The sequence below is a fragment of the Apus apus genome, chromosome Z, assembly GCF_020740795.1.
Source record: "Apus apus isolate bApuApu2 chromosome Z, bApuApu2.pri.cur, whole genome shotgun sequence".
Taxonomy (NCBI): domain Eukaryota; kingdom Metazoa; phylum Chordata; class Aves; order Apodiformes; family Apodidae; genus Apus; species Apus apus.
The window spans coordinates 618058-639082 of record NC_067312.1 but is presented as its reverse complement, the minus strand read 5'-3'; the positions used below and the strand labels follow the sequence as shown (position 1 = coordinate 639082).

Sequence of the window (21025 nt, the reverse complement as noted above, 5' to 3'; positions counted from 1 at the left end):
TCCTTTCAAGGAAGTTATCCTGAACCTCAGCACCTCCACAGACCCTGTCACAGGCAGCTTTATGGCTGCAAAGCTGCCATATTGAGAGATCAAAGCAGCTTTTAATTGGGATTTAATCACTTGCTGGAAAACCATCTACCATATCATGTGGTGACTATTGTGTAAAACACCAGAAAAGTGAGGGTTTATCATCTGAAGCAAACTTCATCCTTTTCAGATGCTAATGAAGAAAACAGAAAAGATACACACTGACTCATCCCTGTCACTTGGTCTTTTCTGTCACAATTTAAAATGGAATATGAGTTCACAGACGCGGGTTGAACGTGTAAAACTGAGCTTTAATGGAGTGTTCCTGTGTTTAGCAGGAATTGTGAAGCACCTAGAGAAATGTGTGATATGTAATTGTGTACCAAGCTGACTGAGGATCTAGGTTCCTGCAATTTGTAATTAGCTGCCTGCAGGGAAGCATGATGTCAGGGATAAAAATTCTGTTCCCTTTTTTTGAGGAGCCCTCCCTCCTTCAGAGCCCCGGGGTTGTTGCACCAGAGCTGCCCGCGTGTGCACGGAGCCAGGCAGCTGCTGGCCAAGCAGATGTCACCCAGCAAAGCCAGGAAGGGCCTGCTCTCCGGGAGGGGGTTCTGGGCTTGACATCTGTCTGAATGGCATCTGTCAGCTTTGGGAGAGCCTGTCATTAAGGGAGGACTAATTGAAGAAATCTGGCTTGTTTAGGGGCTGGGGGTGGTTTGCAATGAAGGGAGAGGTGCAGGGCAGCAGTGCCCACCAGCAGGGCCTGGCCTTGGCTGGACTGGTGGCTGCATGGGCAGAGCCAGGCAGCTGGGCTGGCTCCTTCTGCTTGTGGACTGGTCTAGAAAGAAGTACCACTCCTAGTAGGGCTGGAGATTTTTATTATTTTTTTTAAAGTACTTTGGCTGAAAAAGCTAGCAAGCTTGAATACAAAATTCAGAGTCATGACTTGCCAAAAAGCAGAGCACACAAGTACAAACCTGGCCAAGCTGCCCTGCCTCAAGTCTCTAAATACACCTGTGCATTTACACCAGGAGTTACTAATTCAGATCACAGGAGCAGGTAGCTGCTCAGATTTTACAGGATTTACTTCACCTACCACAGATGTCAGTGAAATCAGTGCATTAGATGAAAGCCATGATTGCAGGCAATGTGGTTTTGTATAGACTGTTAAATATTGATTTCTTTACTGTAGCATGAGAAGCATCTCTAACACACATTCATTTACAAATGCTTACTTTGTTGTTGAAAATGCAACTTTTCATTTAGCTTTATATACTTTCTGGTCTCTATTTGATGATATGCAGCTAAGCTTTGCCTAAGGTACCTAGGCAGTGTCAGTCCTTATTCTGTGTGCGAGTGGGAATTCAGCCTCGTGGTGTGCATTATACACCAGTAGTCTGAGCACCCATCTGGGACTCTGGTCTGAAGTTATTTTCTTGTCTAGGTGACAGATGTCTTCTTCCAGTGCTGCACGGTCTCTCTTTGTGCTACAGTTACTCTGAAAAATCATGTTAACTTGGGAAAAGTTAGTTCTTTTTGTCTTGGAAAAATATTTATGACTTAATTGTGTTCTCCTGGCTGCTCATCTGCGCTCAGTTAAGTGGGTAGGGGGGCTGTTATCACTTCAGGTTGTGAATCTTCCCCGAGGGAGACAGGAGCAATGAGAAGCAAGGGCCAGGCTGGTGTTCCCAACAAGCACTGGTACCAGTCTGCACCTTGGGCTCCTGACTTGCTGTTCCGAATTCCCTTCCCGACCTCTGTCCAGTATCTCAAGGAAATCAGGGTCCAGGGTTGTCCTGCAGGTGCCTGAAGCTCATGCTGGGAATTCCCCAGGGGCTGCTTGCCCCATCAGTGGGGTGGGATGTGAAGGGAGGGGCATCACCTGATCAAAATCCTGCATCATTGGGCAAGTGAAGAGTTGTAGCTGGTTTGGAAGCATCTTCTTGGGATTGGTTACAAAAAAGAGACGTTGTGTCCGTTCATTGTAACTGTGTAGACTTCAGTGTTTGTGTGTGGGTAGGTGTTGTTTTAAGAAACCTGCCCCTTCCCTTGGGCTGTGTATTTAAGCATAGGACCAGTCACAACAAAGTCTGGCAATGTTGTTCTTAAAATCGATTAGGCCTGTTGCTACTTTTTTAAAACAGTATTTCCTTAGTTTGTGTTGCAGTTTTTCTAGGTGGACTGATGATTGAGAACTTTGTAGAGTAGGGGTGATGGTTGGACATGGTGATCCCAAGGGTCTTTTCCAACCTGACTAGTTCTATGAAAAGAGCTTTGAGTTTCTGAAGATCTCTTGCTGCTGTCTGAGCTTGTTTTATTCTAAAGAAAAGTATTTTTCATGAAGACTGAGGTCTGGTGTGAACTTTATAGCAGTTTCTTGTGACATGTATTAATGGCAGCTGGGTTTATAGCATTTTATAACATTTTTATAACCTTCTTCTGGGTAGTCAGGTTTTCAAACTAACAGTTTCAAATCAGCAGTGATCTACACAGTGTATGAGAAACCTGATGGAAGGCTTTTCTTTTTAAAAAAAAAAAAAAGCAATACCTTGTTGTATTGGAAGTAGCTTTTTTCATGGTTCAGCTGTAGTTTGGACAGCTGGAAGTAGTCAAAAATAAAATATAGTGTAAACATATTGAACTGTGTTAAAAGATTAGCATTTCAATAGCACCTTTTTATGGAAAACCTTTAATTTCACCTAGTTACATGCAAGAGATGACGAAGCTCATAAACTTCATTCTTTTACTAGTCTTTGCACTTTGATAAATAAATGGATCATCTAAGATTCAATGGGCCAATTGCAGCGTATAATATCTATTCAGAGGCAATTAAACTGCCTTTTTTCATGCTGGCATGTGAGCGTGCCCTTTCACAACCTTCAACTTGATTTGTGGTGATTCAAAATTAACTTAAAAGTCTTGTTTGCTGACAGCTTAAAGCTTAATTGACTGAAAGCCAAATCGAGCGTGCTCTGTGTGCGGCGCCCACTGCAACTCGTGCTGCTGAAGGGCAGCACTGGGTCCTGCCCTGCCAGGCTGGGAACTGCTCCCCAGGGACACCCATCACCCTCCCTGCTGGGCTGGGAACTGCTCCCCAGGGACACACATCCCCCCAGCTCATCCCGAGCTCCTGGGCAAGGCACCTCAGCTCACACGGACCCCCGTCCTGGGGCTGCCGCCACCTCCTTCCTCACCTGCCTTTCCAGGAGGTGCTTGGGTTGGCAGATTTTACCTGTGTTGGGGGACAGAGAAGCAGAAAATGAGAACTAAGTGTTGTTGGTTTCACTGTGTGGTTAAAATGACCCCACTGGAAGGGAAAGTCTGCTATAGTTTGAATAAAATTTGTGTGGTTATTAAAGAATATTAGTCTGAAGGGTCCCTATATTGCTAAACAAGCAACAAATAAATATTAAGATGTGTTTGACAGTACCTGTGGAGTTGCCTTTCCATCTGTAGGCACAAGGGGGGATCTGAAGTGTGTTTGTGCACCTACACTGTCATACTAGGACATGCCCAGGGTGCGCAGGCTGGATGGGAAGGCTCTAGAATGTGTCTCCCAATGTGGTTCTTTGTGAGTTAATTTTGGGGGAAAAAATTCCTGATGCAATACAGCCCTCAGCTCAGTCTAAATCCTCTCTGTTATGCTGCTGAAGCTTCCCTTTCCCCCACAGTATTTCTGTATAGAAAAGCTTGTTCTGCTGTGGGGTGCTGCTCAAGGCTACCTGTTTTTGTCCCATGGCAGATCCCCCAGATTTGATACTTGGCAGCCTGAGGCTCCCCCACCCTTCCTGCCAGTGGCTGGTGTGGAGGAGCATCAAGTACTTATTTGGTGGTGGTTTTTTTGTGTTACAGATTGTTCTTCAGGATGCATTAAATAATTTCAAATTAAATTCTGTCTTTAAACAGTGGGAATGTACTTCAATCTGTCAAAACCAGAAAGGTCTTTAAAGTACCTTCAGTTGTCAGACATGATCTGATAGATATGACAGAAAAACATAATGGCACCTCACCTGTTTTCTCCTGTAAATTCTTAAAATTCTGTTCATGTCCAAGTCAAGCTTCAATATGTAAAAGTTAAAGAGCATGGGTTCTGATATTGCTCTGTTTCTTATTGATTTCTTGGCAAATCATAGCTATCTAATTTCTTCTGCCTTCTCATTGATTTCCAATAGGAACAAGATCTTTTCATAAGGCATCAAAAAAGTTGCCATTCGGTTTCAAAATTACTATAATGTAAAATAGTTTTACTCTTATGTTCCTTTCAATAAAGCAATAATCGTCGTTCAGAATGTGAAGTCCAGATTTGTACCATTTTTCTTGAAGCCTTCCCTATGTCTGGAGAGATCTGGAACTGGACAATAAATTTCTTTTAATTGTCTCTTACTAACAGCTTATTAAATGCTGTTGAAAAAAATCTTTTGCGTTAATCTGGCTTTGGTTATGTATAAATTAGTTACTTCTAATCTGAATGTTACTCCTGCAGTATTTGACTGTGCTGTGATATTTGGTTTCCTGATGGAATTACCAAGTATGTCTAATGCAGTGGTAGTTACTGGAATGCTCAGAGGTGTGGTTACATACGTTTAGAAAGCTGCAAGTCTGGCAGCACTGCAACTGTCACAGCTGCTGCGCTGGTGTGGAAAATGCACTTTTCTACCTAGATCTCCCCAGGTCCCCCTTGCAGCCGCCCTTCTAATCGGTTGTAGCTCACTGGAGTTTTCTCTTCTGTGCTGTTCCTTTTATGAGGGAATGTTTCACTGTGCTGCAGCTCTAGGAGCACAAAATGGGTGAGGATGCTGCTTCCTGGCAGAGCTGAGAGCAGGGAAGCAGTCACAGACAAAATGGATTCTCCGCTGTTCTGATGGGGGGTGTCGGGCACGGGTTGTCAGTGGGGCAGAACTTCTCTGATTACAAGTGACATTAAAGCAATTTAAAACACTTTTATTCACAACTTGTTTATGTAGACAGTAATGAAGAGAGAGACAGATTGCTGGGAATTGCAGGACACTACATCTGAAACAGTGAGTTCAGGGACAGTTGATGGGTAGCTGATGTCTGGTTTTCAGGGGTGGTAAGACAATCAAATGTCACTGGTAAAATTTATCCTAAAGTTATTTAATACTTTGGGCTATATGGCTTCCAACAGAATTTAATTAGGTGAGGGTGGTGATTGCTTAGTTGAGCTTGTTGGGGAAAGCACACGGAAGCTGAAGAGAGCAGCTCATCTCTTGCTGGCGGGTTGAGAATGAAGCGGCACTTTCAGCAGAGAGTTCACAAAGCATGGTGGAAAACTTATTGCTAAGAGAAAACAGGTTAGTCTCCATGTCTGGGTGTCAGAAAATGAAATTTGTTGTTGCTTTTCTTGCTTCAGGTATTCAGTAGCTGTTACATGTTGAGGTGTTTTTAGTGAGCACCTCACAGGCAGGGACTGCCGGCAGCAGCCTCAGCATCTGCAGGTAGGTAGATGAAATCAGTTTGCTGCTTGTTTCATGTGGCCTCATTATAAAGGAATAATTGGCACTCAAGTCGATGCTTCCTACTGCAAAAAAAAAAATTGCAGTGAGGCCAGATAAGAATCTATAACTGTATGAAAGTAATTAATATGCCTCATCTGTCACGAGCTTTAATCTGAATACATGAGCAGCCTGGGAGTTGGGCAGGGCGGCTGGGCTCTGCCAAGGTGCAGAGCAGTTTGGGTCAGTCCTGGGGGCATGGGGAGACACAAATGGAGCTGTGCTGCACGCCTGCCCTTTGTCTTGTTGCGGAGTAAAGCCAAGGAATGTAAAGGCTCATTTGTACCATTTTAGGGTGTGCTTAGTGGATGGGAACAGGCTGGTGGGTGTGGGAGCTGCTGTTCCCAGGGGTGCTGGACCACGGCGGCTCCTCAGGGAGGAGTGGTGGGACCATCCTGCTGGGGGGCTGCGCTGCTGGGGACTGGGCCTTGAGCTTTTTAGGAAGAATGAATGATGGCTAATGATGATTTAATGGCAGGTCTCTAGGCTGAAAGGCACTTAGCACTCAGTGTGCTCTGCAAGGCCTATTTCTCAGGGCTCCCGACAGGTTTATTCGGTCTCACCTTGAGTGGAGCAGTGCGGTATTGATTCCACTGGGGTGGATTTAAACACACTGTTGGCTTAAAATAGCACCACCTATGCAGGAAAAAAATCTAGTGCCTTAACCCTTCAGGCTGCTGGGAGCTCTTGTGTCAGGCTGTGCTTGCAGCCCAGCAGATTCCCTGAAAATTCCCCCGCTGAATAGCAGCTGCATTTCCATGTTTCAATGCCACGTGTTCATGGTGCACCATGTGGATAAACCAAAGGGATTCACCTGGGGAGGTCAGACCTTTGACTTGGGATAGGGTCTGACATCAAAGATTGAACAAAGGGGAACTTTTTTTGCCCCAGTTTTTGTAAATCTTTTTGGTGGAGGCAACAGTCTTTTCTAAAAATTATGTTCTATACTTACCTAACAGATATTATTATTCATCATGAGATGTTTTCTAGTTCTCCCCTCTTCTGAAGCTGCTGCCCTTGGCTACCTGTGTGAAACCATCATGGGCTTCTCAACACATTGTTAAAAAACAAACCAGAAAATGCCCTGCCTTTAATAATGCCAAGCGATGCGACTTACTGGTATTTAGTTATTAAATGTATTTGTTATGAGATGGCCTGTGGAATGCTGGAAGAAGAAGGCTTAAACGTTTCCAGTTTTTACAGTAGTGAGAAAGCTCCATTATTTCCAATACTTGGCTGCAGAGACAAAAAGAGCAAGACAGGCATTACCAGATCAATCAGCTCAGCTTGCCAATAGGGAGGAGAGCTTTGGGGGAGGAACAAGAAAACAAAGACTCCAAAAAACAGCTTTTGCTTTTATTCCGGAGCTGATCCTTACCTAAATTCATTTTCTGGTGGTTTTATCAAGTCCTCTTTCACTATCTAATCACATATGTGGGTTTTTTTTAAGACATATGTCCTTTATCAGTGAGAATGCAGGATTTTTTCATAAAATATATTGGTTTTTCTTATGTGTCTGCCCTGACTAATAGTTTTTTAGCAGATAACTTTTTAAAACACAGCAAGAGAATTAGTTTTAAAATACTTATTGTCATGCCAGTAACGTGCCTGTAAGTCTTTCTTTTCTTGAGTGAATTTTATTCAGTGTGCATTTCAACTATGCTGCAGTGTGGTTTGGTTTTAATCTTTTATAGTTCTTGTCTCAATTAGAGGAATAGTAAAAAGATTGGTTACAAAATGTGTTACATCTTAATGAGCAAGCTGCTGTAGGGAATCCAGCTTTGATTCTCCCTCTCGTATGTGCTTCCTAGAGCAGCCTGGTGTGAAGTACTATGAAAACAGCCAAGGTGAAAATGGTAAAAAAAATGCATAATAGGCACCAAAAGGAAATAGTAGGTTTGAGAGTCAGCAGTCCCAGCTGGGCTTTTGAACCACTGCACTGCCAGGTTGCCCTGTTGTGCTCAGCTGCTCCACACTGGCTTTCCTGGTGGCAGGTGAGTTGGAAAAGAAGGATTTTAATGGGGGGGGGAATTAGTTTCACAAAATCCATGAGCTTTTGGTCTGCACTTACGTAAAGATTATATCAAAGACACTGGAATTTCTCTGGTTTCTAAGAGGTAAGTGTCCCAACTTGAGGAATTTCCCCTATTTGCAGGTATTTTTTCACTATCAATGAACAAAAGGCTGAGTGTGGAGTGACAATATTTTTTAGTGCTATGCTGAGAGCAAGGTGCAAGGAGCACGATCAGGTGAGGTGGGTCGGGCCTCCAGTGTCCCATCCCCGAGCATCCTTCACCTTGGTCACTGGGGGCTCCCGGAGGAGCCTCCTCTGCTGTGCCAGCGGAGGGAGCTGTGTGTGTAGGAATGGCCGTGCTTCCCAGCAATCAGCACGCTTTTAATGACGGGAGCTTAGTAGTCAGTAACCATAGTTCTCATCAGGTTAGAGAAAATAGATCGTTTCCTGTCGTTCTGCCTTTTCCTCGTGGTCACTTTCTGTTACTGTTATTTCTTCATGGTGTTTTCCAGTTCTGCTTTATTGTGAGCTCTCAGGGTTTGGAAGCTTTCAGGAGGTGCTGAAATTACTCTCATTATTTGTCTGTAGATGATCTTAAAAACTAGAAATGTAGGCAAACCCATAGTGTGGCTTTGACTGCTTGAAGAATCCTGAGCAGTTAAAGGTGAGGATAAATACCTCTCATAGGCACACTGAGTGTAGGGTTGTCTTAAAGTCTCTTCCATTTCCTTTTTAGGACACAAGCAGAGCATTATGTAAATGTATTTACTGTTAGAAAAGAAGGCAATTGACATTGAGAAATATTTAAATTTTTTTGACATCCAAGGTGAATGTGAGCAAAATGGCATTTCCCCCCATAGCTCTTGTGAGATCTTTTATACTGTCCCGTGCAGAGAAGCTGTGACAGTTCCAAGTGTGAACAGTTTCACTGGCTGTTGCCCACAAGTTCTGTCTCTACCATGTTCTGATGTGTTTGCTTCCTCCCTGGTGTCTGATGGAAGGACTGTGAGGATTTCTGAATTTAACTAACAACATTTTTCAGGTCTGAAAGAGAGAGAGGGAAAGAAAGGAAGAATATAAATTTTTATCCCAACCTGCCCAGTAACAAACCTCCCCTTTGGAAATAAACAGAAAATTTGACAAAAGAAATGCAGAGAGAGGGATGTGGCGGATGTGGTAGGGGGGAAAAGTGATGCTGCTTTTTGTGGAGTTGGGTTGGCAAGTTTTCAGCTCTGGGTAGTGACTTCTGGCTGATTCAGCACTGGGAAACACAAGCTGTGACAAAGATCAAGAGGGCTTTGGGTGCTTTTTTTCCTGTGCCCTCAAAATACCAGATCGGGGTGCAAGGTTTGTTTTGAAGTACATTTGTGGTCTTGAGCAAATCATGTTATTAATTTCAAATATAGTCTATATTTTCAGAACATGATGTATTTTGAGGGGCTCACTGCCACTGAAAGCTGGCAGAGCATGGCTGTGATGTGCCTGGCACTGTGATCCATGCTGGGTTTGAGCTGGGGACAGGATTCCCTCTGGACTGTGGCAATGGAAATGGGGCTACTGCAGCCTCTTCCCTTCTTTCACTCTAAAGCGTTGAATGCAAGTTCAATGTTGTGACCAAATCTCTGCAATTACACTTATATGTGAATGACAGGACGTGATGACAACCCGCGGGGTGATGGGCTGTCTCTCTGTGAGGGTGGCTCTTTGGTGGCTGGGCAGGGCTTGGGTAGGCTGGGGTGCCAGGGCCACCCTTTGGTCCTCACACCACCACAGGGTCACTTGGTTTGTTTGAGAGGAATAAATGGCTCTGGCACCTGCTGCTGTGTGGCTCTGGCACCTGATACAACAGGGGCACCCTCGGTGGGCACCTGACAGCAGCTGTAAAGTGTCTGCTCCCGCTCCATCCCTCGTAAAACCTCCTTCAGCCTTAATTCAAATCCATTGATTCCTATTCCAGTTAAACCTGGAGAACTTAATTTGCCTTTTAATCCTTTTATTGTAAGCTAGGATAAAATTAATTTTGCTCAAGAACTGTGCAAAGCCAATTAACATGATCTTTAGAGTTATTTAGTAAAGTGCTTCAAACTGTTAAATTTCTCCTGACCTCATGGCTGCACTCTCTGACTGCTTTTTAAATGAAATAATCAATATCTCACTGCCTTTAAAAGAATTTAAACTTCTGAAATACTTTACCTGTATTTTAAACACTTCATAAATGTGCTTCATGCAATCTGTAAAGCTGTCTCCTCCGAGCAGCTGAGGATGTTAAGTTCTCAAAGACTGAGATAAGTTGGAATATTGAATATGGTCGTTTTGTCTGTAGAAAACCCAGCAGGGTAAATGCACAGAGAAGATGAGTTTCTCTGTTGGTGTGTGGATCCAGAAGCGTGTTATTACTATAACTAAAATGTAGAAGGTTTTTGTCCTTTCACCAGTGTAGCTCCTGTTTTCCACACAGAGCTATTTGGGGTTATTAATTTTCTGACTGTGATAGGGTGATCAACCGTCCTGTCAGGAAAATGGATCTCTGTGTCACCCTTTAGCATGATTAACTGGAGGCACGTCGCTGTGAGAAAATACCAAATTTTCATGAGACAAATGAAACTGTAGGAAGGACTGCTTTTATAGATGTTATTTCAGCTTAAAATCTCCCAAATGGCTGCCAGTTTGTTTGTAGGAAATCATGGCAACTCGTCGTGTGGTTCCGCTAGTGATTAACAGAACGTAAAGGCAAAAATGTGGAAGGGTTTTCCTTTTCCCTCTTGTCAAGGGATGTTGGGGAAGGGGGTTGCTGGGGGGAAGGTTTGGGATGGCATTGATCTGGGGCTTTTTGCTTTGGGTTTGGTGTTTTGTGGTTTTTTTGGTAGTTCCTTGGGTTAGTTTTTTTTCCAGGTAGAAAATCCTGCGCTGCAGCAGCGGGGTGAGGGCTGTCATGGGCTGGGCTGCTCATGAGACAGGAGCATTTCCCACCCTGTTCTGCTCGGAATTTAGTGTTTGGCTAACAAAGAGTTATCTCCTTGACATCTGGGTGCGGGGGTCGCGGGGTCAGCCAAGGAATGAGGTTCTCCTGCTGGATCCTGGATGGATTGTGGCTTCCCGGGACGGTCACGGGCTGTGCAGGGCCAGCCTGGGGAGCCGCGGTCTCTGGGGGGTCCTGTGACGCCCACCGGTTCAGGGTCTGCCGTTTGAAGTGGGGATCTGAAGTCCCGTAGAAGCCGGTTCCAAGGATGCTCGGAAACCCCTGGGGCCGGGATCTGCTGAAGGGTTAACTTCGCGTCGCTGTAATCGCATGAAAGGCGGGCGGGGGAGGCGCAGCGAGTGCCCCCGCGGTTTAATTTCCTCCTGGAAGCAGCACATGTGTTGGCTCTTCCTTTCTTGCTGGCCCGGGAGCCGCGGGCGGCGCGGCCGGGGTCAGCGCCGGCCCTATTGATTGCTCCGCATCGCGCCGCTGCTCCTGCAGCTGCTCCGCGCCCTCCCGCGCCTGCTGCCCCGCGCCGGGACACGAACCCACAGCCGGGGCTGCGCTCAGCCGAGCGGGGGAGGACACTCAATTAAATGCTATCAAACCATCCTGGATCGGGAGTCGGTGCCGACTCGTCTTGCCCCGCGGTGTCACTCGGGGCGCTGGCGGAGCCCCCGGGCCGGCAGCGGCCGCAGGGAGGAGCTGGCGCTGGCACCGAGCCCCTGGGGGGGCTGGGGGACCAGGGGCCCCCAGGAGCAGAGTGGGCAGGGGCTGCCGTGCCCCTGGCAGCAGCTCTGTGCCCCCCGGCGCCGGGGGGGCTGCGCAGGGACCCTGTGCAGATGCTGCCGAGGCGGGGGCAGGCGAGCGCTAAACCATTAAAACTGGGGCATTTTTTGCTTTGTCTCTCGGAGCCCGTTTTCGTCCTTCTTCCTCTGAAGGCGGTTACTATTGATTTTTTTTTTTCTTTCCTTGTTTTTTTCCTCCCCTACCATTGTTGAGCTTCCCCTTGTTCTCTCCCTTCTGGCTGGCACTTCGCTGCCGCAGCGCGGCTGCCCGAGCAAGGATGAGTCGCCAAGGTGGGATCAAAATCTTGGGTAGCTTTCCTGTAGGAAACGTTCCCTTTCCCATTCCCTTTCCTGCGGAGCTGCGGGAATGTCATTAGCAGGGGGAGACCTAACGTGCACATCACTCATGCCCCCTTCCTTAAGCCCTGAGCCCAAAAGTCTGACTCGGGGCCAGGTGGTGCCTCCCGACTTCCCAGCACAGAGAACACGCTGTGGCAAGAGCTAAGGCTTCCTTATTTTTTTGGAACACATGGTAGGATAATTCCCAGCACCCTGTGAATTAGGATTAGAGGTGAAAACAAACCCTACTGGTCAGGGTAACTGAATGCAGTGTTTTCATCCCAGTCAATTTCTTCTTAAAAAAAAAAAATAATAAATAAACTTCATCTGTGGAGTGAAATTCAAAACCCCTGGGCTGTGTTAGACTAACAATGTACATTTCTGTTTGGGTTAAAATTCATGATACAGGAAGGTTTTGTCACTGTTTTTAAGAATGTTTGTTAAAATGCCCTGTGTAACATCTCCGTGTACAAAGAGACTAGTTTGGTTTAATAGCATTTACTGGTAGCTCAAATCTAGTAAGACTCTGAATGTGGTGATGGATCCTAAATCAAAATGATACTTCTATGCAATACAAGTAAGTTATCCTAAAAATCTGTGGTTTTTTAATTACAATTTTTCATGCAAATTTAAGCTAACAAGAAGCAAACCACAAAGCCCCTTTCACAAAAAGCAGACAGGCAGAGAATCTCACAGATCTTTTATCAACCAAACAGATAAAACCCTGAAATCAGAGCATTTTCTGGTGGCTCTTTTTTTTTTTTCTCTGAGTTTTTGACAGTTTCTGGAGGGGGGGTGTTGTTGAGGACACACCTTGCAATATTTAGACTTTGACGGTGCATTGTAGGTTCTGAGAAGTAAAATGGGATCATCTCCAGCAGCCAGAGCTCCTGGAAAGGGCAGCAACAGCCCTTAAGACCTGGCTTAACTTACATGGAAACCTCTTGTACGTCCTCTGGGAAGCACGGTGTCATTTGGAGCAGAAAGAGCAATCCCTGCTTTTGGTTCTTCTCATGTTTCTTGCTTGTGGTTTTAGGCTGCCTGCCCGGCCTCCCTCAGATGAAGAAGACCTCCACGTCCTACGAGGAGAGGAGGAAGCAGGCCACGGCCATCGTCCTGCTGGGCGTCATCGGGGCCGAGTTCGGGGCGGAGATCGAGCCGCCGAAGCTGCTCACTCGGCCACGGAGCTCCAGCCAGATTCCCGAGGGCTTTGGCTTGACTAGTGGTGGATCAAATTATTCCTTGGCAAGGCACACGTGTGAGTAACCCGGGAGGCTCCTTTTCCCTCGCTCTGGTGGTTGGGGCAGGGAGGGGCGGTGTTTCCATCTCAGTACAAACCGCTTCATTTAAAATATCCGTTCACTGGGGAGGGTGAAGATCAGCGATGCTGAAGGTACAGTTGGGCCACAGCAGAAGAAGAGGTTGCCAAGAGCTGGCGACTGGACCAGGGCTTGGCAGTGGTGCCAAGAAGGCAGCCACCATGGGGGAGAGCCAGCGTGGTGTGTTCTGGCATCAGGCAGCTCTTCTGCTGAGGTCCTGATACCCTGTGTCCTCCTCCAGTTCGACCCAACTTTTGCAGAAAAATTTTATATTTCTACAGAAGCAGCAAGGCTGGAAAAGCCCTTTAAGATCATCAAGTCCATCCTATGACCAACACCACCAGATCTCCAGACCATGGCACTAAGTGCCACATCCAGCCTTTCCTTCAACACCTCCAGGGACGGTGCCTCCACCACTTCCTTGGGCAGGCCATCCCAATGTCTGATCACCCTCTCTGTGAGGAAGTGCTTCCTAATGTTGGTTGCTATTTCTGTTGCAGTAGGCTTAGCAGAGCTCTGAGCTCCAGCTTTGAACCCCTATTCATCATAATCTCAGAAACACTACACAGCTGATAGGCTGAAATTCAGTCTTGAATGTGGAGGAAGCTTGAGGTGTTAAATGCTGAAAATTTAGATCAAGGCCATAAAGTACTATTTGAAGTGGATTAAGAGCTAGAGGAAGATGAGAAATAAAAACTAGTTGGAGGGGGAAAAAATGCAGGAGGTACTGGGTTACAATTTTGGTTGGTGACGGTATTAGCAATAGGCTTGATGTTCTTCCTCATGTGTTACGTGTAGCCCTTGCTGTAAGAACTTGGTCAAAGTCAGTGTTGCTGACCTGGTGTCTCCTGCCCTGAACCCCCAGTACGATGCTGTGTTGCACAGAGGTGGGAGCTTGCTGCTTTCCCAGGGACTTTGCTCAAGCAGAGGAAGTGGAGTTGGAGAATCTGAGCATAGCAACAGTGCTAATTTCTTCAGACCTCGGTGTGTTCATTTGGAGCAGCTTGGGAAGCCTGAGACGAGTTCAGGGTTTCCTCAGTGGCAAGAGGAAAACTGAGGGAGGAGAGTGAGGGAGCAGAGAATGCTGAGCTTTGGGGAAAATGATGTATTTGAGGGGTTTAGAAGTTTTAGGATGTCTTCTGGATTTGTATTTGGTAGGTCTTGAAGTATTCTTAAGCTGTGTTTTTTGAGATGGGCAAAATTGGGGAAGTCTTTGGGAATGTCTACAAGATGAACTCTACTGAAATGCCTGCTGGGAGTTACCCAGAGTAAGGGGAGAAATTGCACCTAACCCAAAGCCACCCTATTTTCTATTTCAAAATAACTTATCAAAATTAATGACTTCTTCATGTATACCATTAATGCATGCGGAGTGTTTGCTGTATAAATTGGGCATATTGTGATTTACTGTAGTTAAGAAAATAATAACTGTGACCCTTTTTGAGAGGGTGGAATTCTCTAGAAACCCAGGCAGTGACCTTGCCTGACATCCTGCATTAATCTCTGTTGACCTTACAAATAGTTCATGAGATATTTAATTATAAAATGCCACCCAAAGAATTTCTCATTACAGATGCACCACATCACACCTAAACTGCAGCTTAACGCTGTGTTTATAAAGTTAATGGCCTGATAAATCTGAGTGACTGCTCTGTCCTGAATATGAAAATCCTTGTTCCTGTTGTTACTGCAGTGTATTTTTCAAAGCATCTGCCACCAATATAGTTATTAATGATAAGTGTTTTGCCCTTTAGCTCGGTGTCATATGCAACAGCATGTTCACAGCTCTGGGTTATTCAGATGGGTCCTGCAGGCTCCCTGTACAGACCTCCTTCCAAATCCCAGGGTCTCATGTTACATGGCCAGGGGCAGTCCCTCCAGTGCTGCTGGTTTCTGGATTCAGTCCACCAGGCAGTGGCTTGGTTCCTCATGCAGGCTCATGAAACCATTTTCCTTTTTTTGTATTACAAAGTCCCAAATTCCTAGCAGCTGACCTGCCTGCCTGTCGGGCAGCAGGGCAAGCAAGTGAAATTTCTGGACAGAAATAGAAATAAACATGTCTAGATGATTGTTTGGGGTCGTGCTGCCTGGTGTGAAGACACTTCCCCTGTCAGGTCTGTGAAACGTGACACCTCTGAGCAGTCACCTGGAGGCTGCCCAGCCCTGGCTGTGGAAACCCTCAGCCAAAGCAGTTAGGTGATCAGGTTAGGATGAGGCAAATGCAGTGCCAGTGACACTGGGAGTTCAGCACATGTGTGTTTGAAGCAGGGCACTGCTGTTGAGAAGCAGCCTTGGCGTTGGGGCTGTGCCCACCTGGGGTCTCTGCCCTCCCCAGGGCGCTGCCACCCCAAGGGTGGGACAGCACTGGCACAGCTTGGGGAGCAGAGCTGGAAGGACGGGGGGATAACTGGTGTGTGATGGGGCTCATGGGGCAGGTCTGTAGCACAGGGCCCTTGCCCTACCGAGTGGATGAGATAATGCACGTTTTATTTTCCTCAGTTTGGGATTTTTGCTTTTTTGTGTGATTTACTGCCCAATATTCAGGGTTCACTACTCAGTAGTATCTGCTGAAGGTCTCATCCCTGCAGCCTAGGGATGCCTTTTCCAAGCAGTATATTTATCTTCCCAATATTTCTCTTGCTGCTGGAGCTGTGTCTGTGTTAGAGATTTACCTCTCAAGGTGCACTGTGGCTTTGCAATCCATTTTTACCCTGCTGGAGGCACAGATGGAGTGAGCAAGCACAGGATGACTTGGGATGTGAAGTTTGTTAGGTTGGGGTTTCACAGAATCACAGACTGCTTTGGGTTGGAAAGGACTTTAAAGATAATCTAGTTCCAACCCCCCTGCACAGGCAGGGACACCTCCCACCAGCCCAGGTTGCTCCAAGCCTTTTCCAGCCTGCTCCTGAACACTTCCAGGGATGGGGCAGTCACAGCTTCTCTGGGCAACCTGGGCCAGGGTCTCACCACTCTCACAGCAAAGAATTTCTTCCTGATTTCTCACCTCAGTCTCCCCTCTTCCAGTTTTACTCCGTCTGCCCTTGTCCCAAACCCCTCCCCAGCTTTCCTGGAGCCCCTTCAGGCACTGGAAGGTGCTCTAAGGTCTCCCTGGAGCCTTCTCTTCTCCAGGCTGAACACCCCAGCTCTCCCAGCCTGTCTCCAGAGCAGAGCTACTCCAGCCCCCTCATCATTCTCCTGGCCTCCTCTGGACTCTCTCCAACAGCTCCATGTCCTTCTTATGTCAGAGGCTCCAGAACTGGACACAGTTCTTCAGGTGGGGTCTCACAAGAGCAGAGTAGGGGGGAGAATGGCGTCCCTGGCCCTGCTGGCCACACTGGTTTTGATGCAGCCCAGGACATGGCTTTCTGGTCTGCAATTCTTGTATTACTATAATGTATTTCTTTATAGTGATGTATTTCATATCTTTCATATATTCCCAAAAGGATTTCATCTGAAAACAGAATTTAGCATGAGATAAACGTGAAGCTCTGGCTGAACACGGGATTTTTTGCTCCATGAGGTGCCCTGTAACCTTTTTTAAGGTCTCTTGTCAGTACTGGGACCAGTGTTGTTCAACATCTTCATCAACGACCTGGATGAGGGTACAGAATGTACCCTCAGCAAGTTTGCTGATGACACCAAGCTGGGAGGAGTGGCTGACACACCAGAAGGCTGTGCTGCCATTCAGAGAGACCTAGACAGGCTGGAGACTTGGGCGGGGAAAAAACTGATGAAATTCAACAAGGGCAAGTGTAGAGTTTTGCATTTGGGGAAGAAAAACCCCATGTACCAGTACAGGTTGGGGGCTGACCTGCTGGAGAGCAGTGTAGGTGAAAGGGATCTGGGGGTCCTGGTAGACAGGAGGATGACCATGAGCCAGCAATGTGCCCTTGTGGCCAAGAAGGCCAATGGCATCCTGGGGTGCATTAGAAAGGGTGTGGTTAGTAGGTCAAGAGAGGTTCTCCTACCTCTTTATTCTGCATTGGTGAGGCCGCATCTGGAGTATTGTGTCCAGTTCTGGGGCCCTCAGTTCAAGAAGGACAGGGAACTGCTGGAAAGAGCCCAGGGCAGAGCCACAAAGAGAAGGGAGTGGAACATCTCCCTGATGAGGAAAGGCTGAGGGAGCTGGGTCTCTTTAGTTTGGAGAAAAGGAGACTGAGGAGTGACCTCATCCATGGTTACAAATACGTAAAGGGTGAGTGTCAAGAAGATGGAGTTAAGCTTTTTTCAGTGATGACCAGTGATAGGACAAGGAGTAATGGATACAAATTGGAGCACAGGAGGTTTAAGGTGAATATCAGAAAAATTTTTTTTACTGTGAGAGTGACAGAGCCCTGGGACAGGCTGCCCAGAGAGGCTGGGGAGTCTCCTTCACTGGAGACATTCAAAACCCACCTGGACACGTTCCTGTGTGATGTGCTCTGGGTGACCCTGCTCTGGCAGGGGGGTTGGACTGGGTGATCTTTCGAGGTCCCTTCTAACCCCTGGGATTCTATGATTCTATGCTATGATTCTCTTCATCCAGTAGTTCTGTTCTGTGAAAATATTTAAGTCACCACTCCAGCAAGAAGGGGACAGCCCTGGGAGAAGGAAGAGGAGGAGGTTGCTCCCCACTAATTATATGCACCTGGAGAGGAGCTGATTGGCTGGGCAGGCAGCAGCAATTAATCCAGCCAAGTGAGAGGGATCGGCCCTTCCCAAGCCATAAATCAGAGGAGCACCTGAGCAGCAGCCCTTCAGAGCACATTAGGCACACGGGCTCAGGAACTTAATTTACCCAAGAGCAGACCCACAGCAGTGTGGCAGAAGCAAGGGACAGGTTTATTTTCCCCACCAGCCCAGGGAAGTGCCATGTTTCTCTGTCAGGACTGCAGGAAGCCCCTCGGGTTTGGGTGGATCCCGTGGTTGGTGACATGGTGCCTTCACTGGGGTCTGCACGTTTCAGTCAGCTGTGAAATTCACTCTGCTAGTGAGTCTAAAGAGTGTTGTGGTTTTTTTCCTGAGCTGGTGTGATTAGGTCAGTGTCTCAGGCAGAATTTTGTCCCTGAAGGGAAAAAAAAAAAAAGGAAAAATAGTGTTTTATGAAAAATTCTATCTTAGCCTTAGAGATAATATTTAGAAAAAAGTCAATCTGTATGGTAGGAAACAGTCAATCTTTGTGGCAGATATTATGCCCTAATTTAAATCTCTTTGTGGCTTTAGCAACAACATCAAATCTTAGAAATGAAGTTCACCTTTTCTCCCCAAATCCTGTAGAAGGTGAGTTGACTGGAATTATGTGGTTTTAACCAGAAACTTCAGTCCTGCATATTTAACACCCTGCCTGTTGTAATGGGCTGTATGTCTGTGAACTAAAACCTCTCTTCTTTGTGTTTGGACTCTGGGGAAGGCTCAGCACCAAACAAGTCCCTGCCAGTCACGTTCTCCACTGGTCCATACACGTCCCTCAGTGAAGGCTCCACTCTGAGCTTTGACAGCCTGTTTGGGGTAATAAACATTCAAGATACTGTATTTTTCCTTCCAGTCTCAGCTGTCCAGAGCCCTGCTCAGACCAGCCCTGGTCATTGGCCAGGAGGGTGTCAGACCTGCAAGGGTTTGTGTGTTTGCACTCCTCTGAAACAGCACCCTGGAGAGATCCCTCAGCAGTGGCCTGTGGCTCTGGGCACTGGGCAACCTGCTGGGGTTGCTGAGGTGCCACCCCAAGGCAGTGGCAGCTGGCAACCACTTGTCACCTCCTCCCCAGCTCCCCAGGGGACTGCCCTTAGCGACTGGCCTTGCCTATGAGTGTTGGAATCTTTAAACACAGTCTCTGTAATAGGCCTTTCTGCATTTAGGTGGGAATTTTGGAAGAATATCTATTAGGTTTTTTGTCTCTACAGATATTTTGCTCTTTTTTCATTAAGCTGATTGTCAGAGAAGCAGAACTGATGCTGCCAGTGCTGTGCATATCCTAGTTTTCCTTTGCTGTGCTTGACATGGCTGATACCTGCTCTTGATGGCACCTTCAGAGATCGTGTTTGACACAGCAGGTAAACTGCATTTAAATGTTAACCAGTGTTTGGGGGTTCCATTCCATTATCTACATGTAAGGTTACCAACTAAAAATCCTGTATTCCTGGCATGCCAAATGGGAAAACCAAAGCTCCGTGTGCTTTTTGCTGTGCAATCTGTAGCCAAGAAAATAGTGCCCAAATGTTGTCAATCAATAGCTTGCATGTTTAAAAGGAACACTTCAGAATAACTTTTTATGAACTGCTGCTTCATGACAAGTCAATAAATCAGCCTGTGCTTGCCTTTGTAATGAGTGAGATGAAGAGAAACTCAGAAACTAATTAAATTCATCGTACCAATTAACATTATGCCTTCATTAGGGTTGCAGATGCCAAGCCAAGCATCCTTACCATAAAAGAATAGGAGAAGAATCAAAGATTTACTGTCTTAAAGGTAGTGTGATAGGAATAATCACCAACCCAGGAAACACCTGTGAGGTATTGGACCTGTTCATTTTAGGAAGGAGAAATGTGGAAGAAAATATACAAGAACAATTGGCATAATGTTGCTTTTGAGACAACCAGCAGGGATTTGGGTTTACAATGGATGGGTTGATGAATGCTTAGGGTTATAATTCTTGGAAATTATTTCTCTTAACTGTTCTAGAGCTTCTCTTGACCTTTTTCTATTTAATAGTCTTTGCTGGGAGCTCTTGGATTCGTTGGGAAGAAGGAAGGATGTGCTGAGTAGGAGATGTGTGGAACCCATCACTCTGTTGCCCTTTCCCTCTCACCCCCCTGCTCCCTGGGCTCACGTGGGACTGCTGGGGAGCCCAGTGCTAGGAGGTGGTGGCACCCTTCAGTGTTGGTAGGGAATCCAGGAATAGTGGGAACTCCAGCAAGTGTAGGGTTGAAAGGTATAGCCCTTAGTGCAGTCCAGACTGCTCACAGCTGGGGAGTTGGCAGCCAGGGTGCTGAGGGCAGGTCTCTTGTCTGCACCAGGAACTGTTCCAATAGCTACTCTATCAGTGGCTTATGGTGGTGAGACTGGATGAGGAGTTTTTATCTAATCCAGAATGGCCTGTCCTCTCTTCACATGTGTGTGAGTGTCTATGTGCAGCCATAGGTTTTGGAGTTTCATTTTTAATATACTGTATCAGTGTTATTTTCCAACTCTGCATCTTCTACGTGCAGGTTCCCTGCAGGCCACGGAGCTGCATCACTGAGCAGCTGGCTGGGCTGAGGACTTGCAGTGTAAAAACAAAACTAAGGTCTTGCTTCAATTTATACATCCCTTGTTAGCCTTGAATTCCTTCCTTTATTTTTGCTTTAGATATGTTTTGCTATATATATGCTTCAACATATCCGAAATGTTGAAGCCCAGGAGCACATAATCAATGCAAATGGGTAGGACTTGACTGTCATGTGGGGGTTGGTCTCTGAGATGATGGTCCATGGCCAGTTGGAATGTGGGGAGCAGCAGTAGGGATTAGAGAATCACAGAACAGCCCAGGTTGGAAGGGACCTTGAGAGATGGTCTGGTGCAGCCTTTTGTGGGAAAGGGAGAGGAGATGAGACTATCTAGCAACATGTCCAATTACATTGTGAAAACCTCCAGTGATGGGGACTCCACTGTGTCCCTGCAGAGGTTCTTCCAGGGAATGATTGTTCACATTGTGAAAAAACCTGTTTCTTCTGTCAATATGAAACCTCTCACAGTGCAACTTGTAGCTGCTGCCCCTCGTCTTCTCCATTGGCTCCTACTGAAGAGAGACACTCCATCCTCTTTGGAGCTGCTCCTTAAGCACTGGGGGCTTTGAGGAGGTTAAGTGGTGATCCCTGACTCCTACAAGTTGTGTTATTTCATTGCTGTTGGGCATCTTCCACTATTACACGGGTCGTGAGTTGTTCAGCCTGCTCAAGAAAATTCGTTAGAATTATGTGTAACAGGAGAGAACTTTGAAGATCAACATGGAGTTTGGTCAGCCCTGTGATGGAAAAAACAGCTGCTTCCTATGAAATTATGATCATTTTTATGAGATGGCTTTATTTAGAAAACATTATATAATTTAGATT

General features: G+C 46.3%; 1 protein-coding gene across 4 annotated transcripts in view; it reads left to right on the top strand.

The window, feature by feature from the left end:
- The window catches only part of WDR7 (WD repeat domain 7), a 107196-nt gene that overhangs the window by 46134 nt on the left and 40037 nt on the right, over positions 1-21025 (top strand). For all 4 annotated transcript variants that reach the window (XM_051642445.1, XM_051642443.1, XM_051642444.1 and 1 more), the window contains one exon: positions 12677-12898. In XM_051642445.1, the coding sequence (XP_051498405.1) occupies positions 12677-12898 (222 nt within the window). The remainder of the gene's footprint in view (positions 1-12676; positions 12899-21025) is intronic.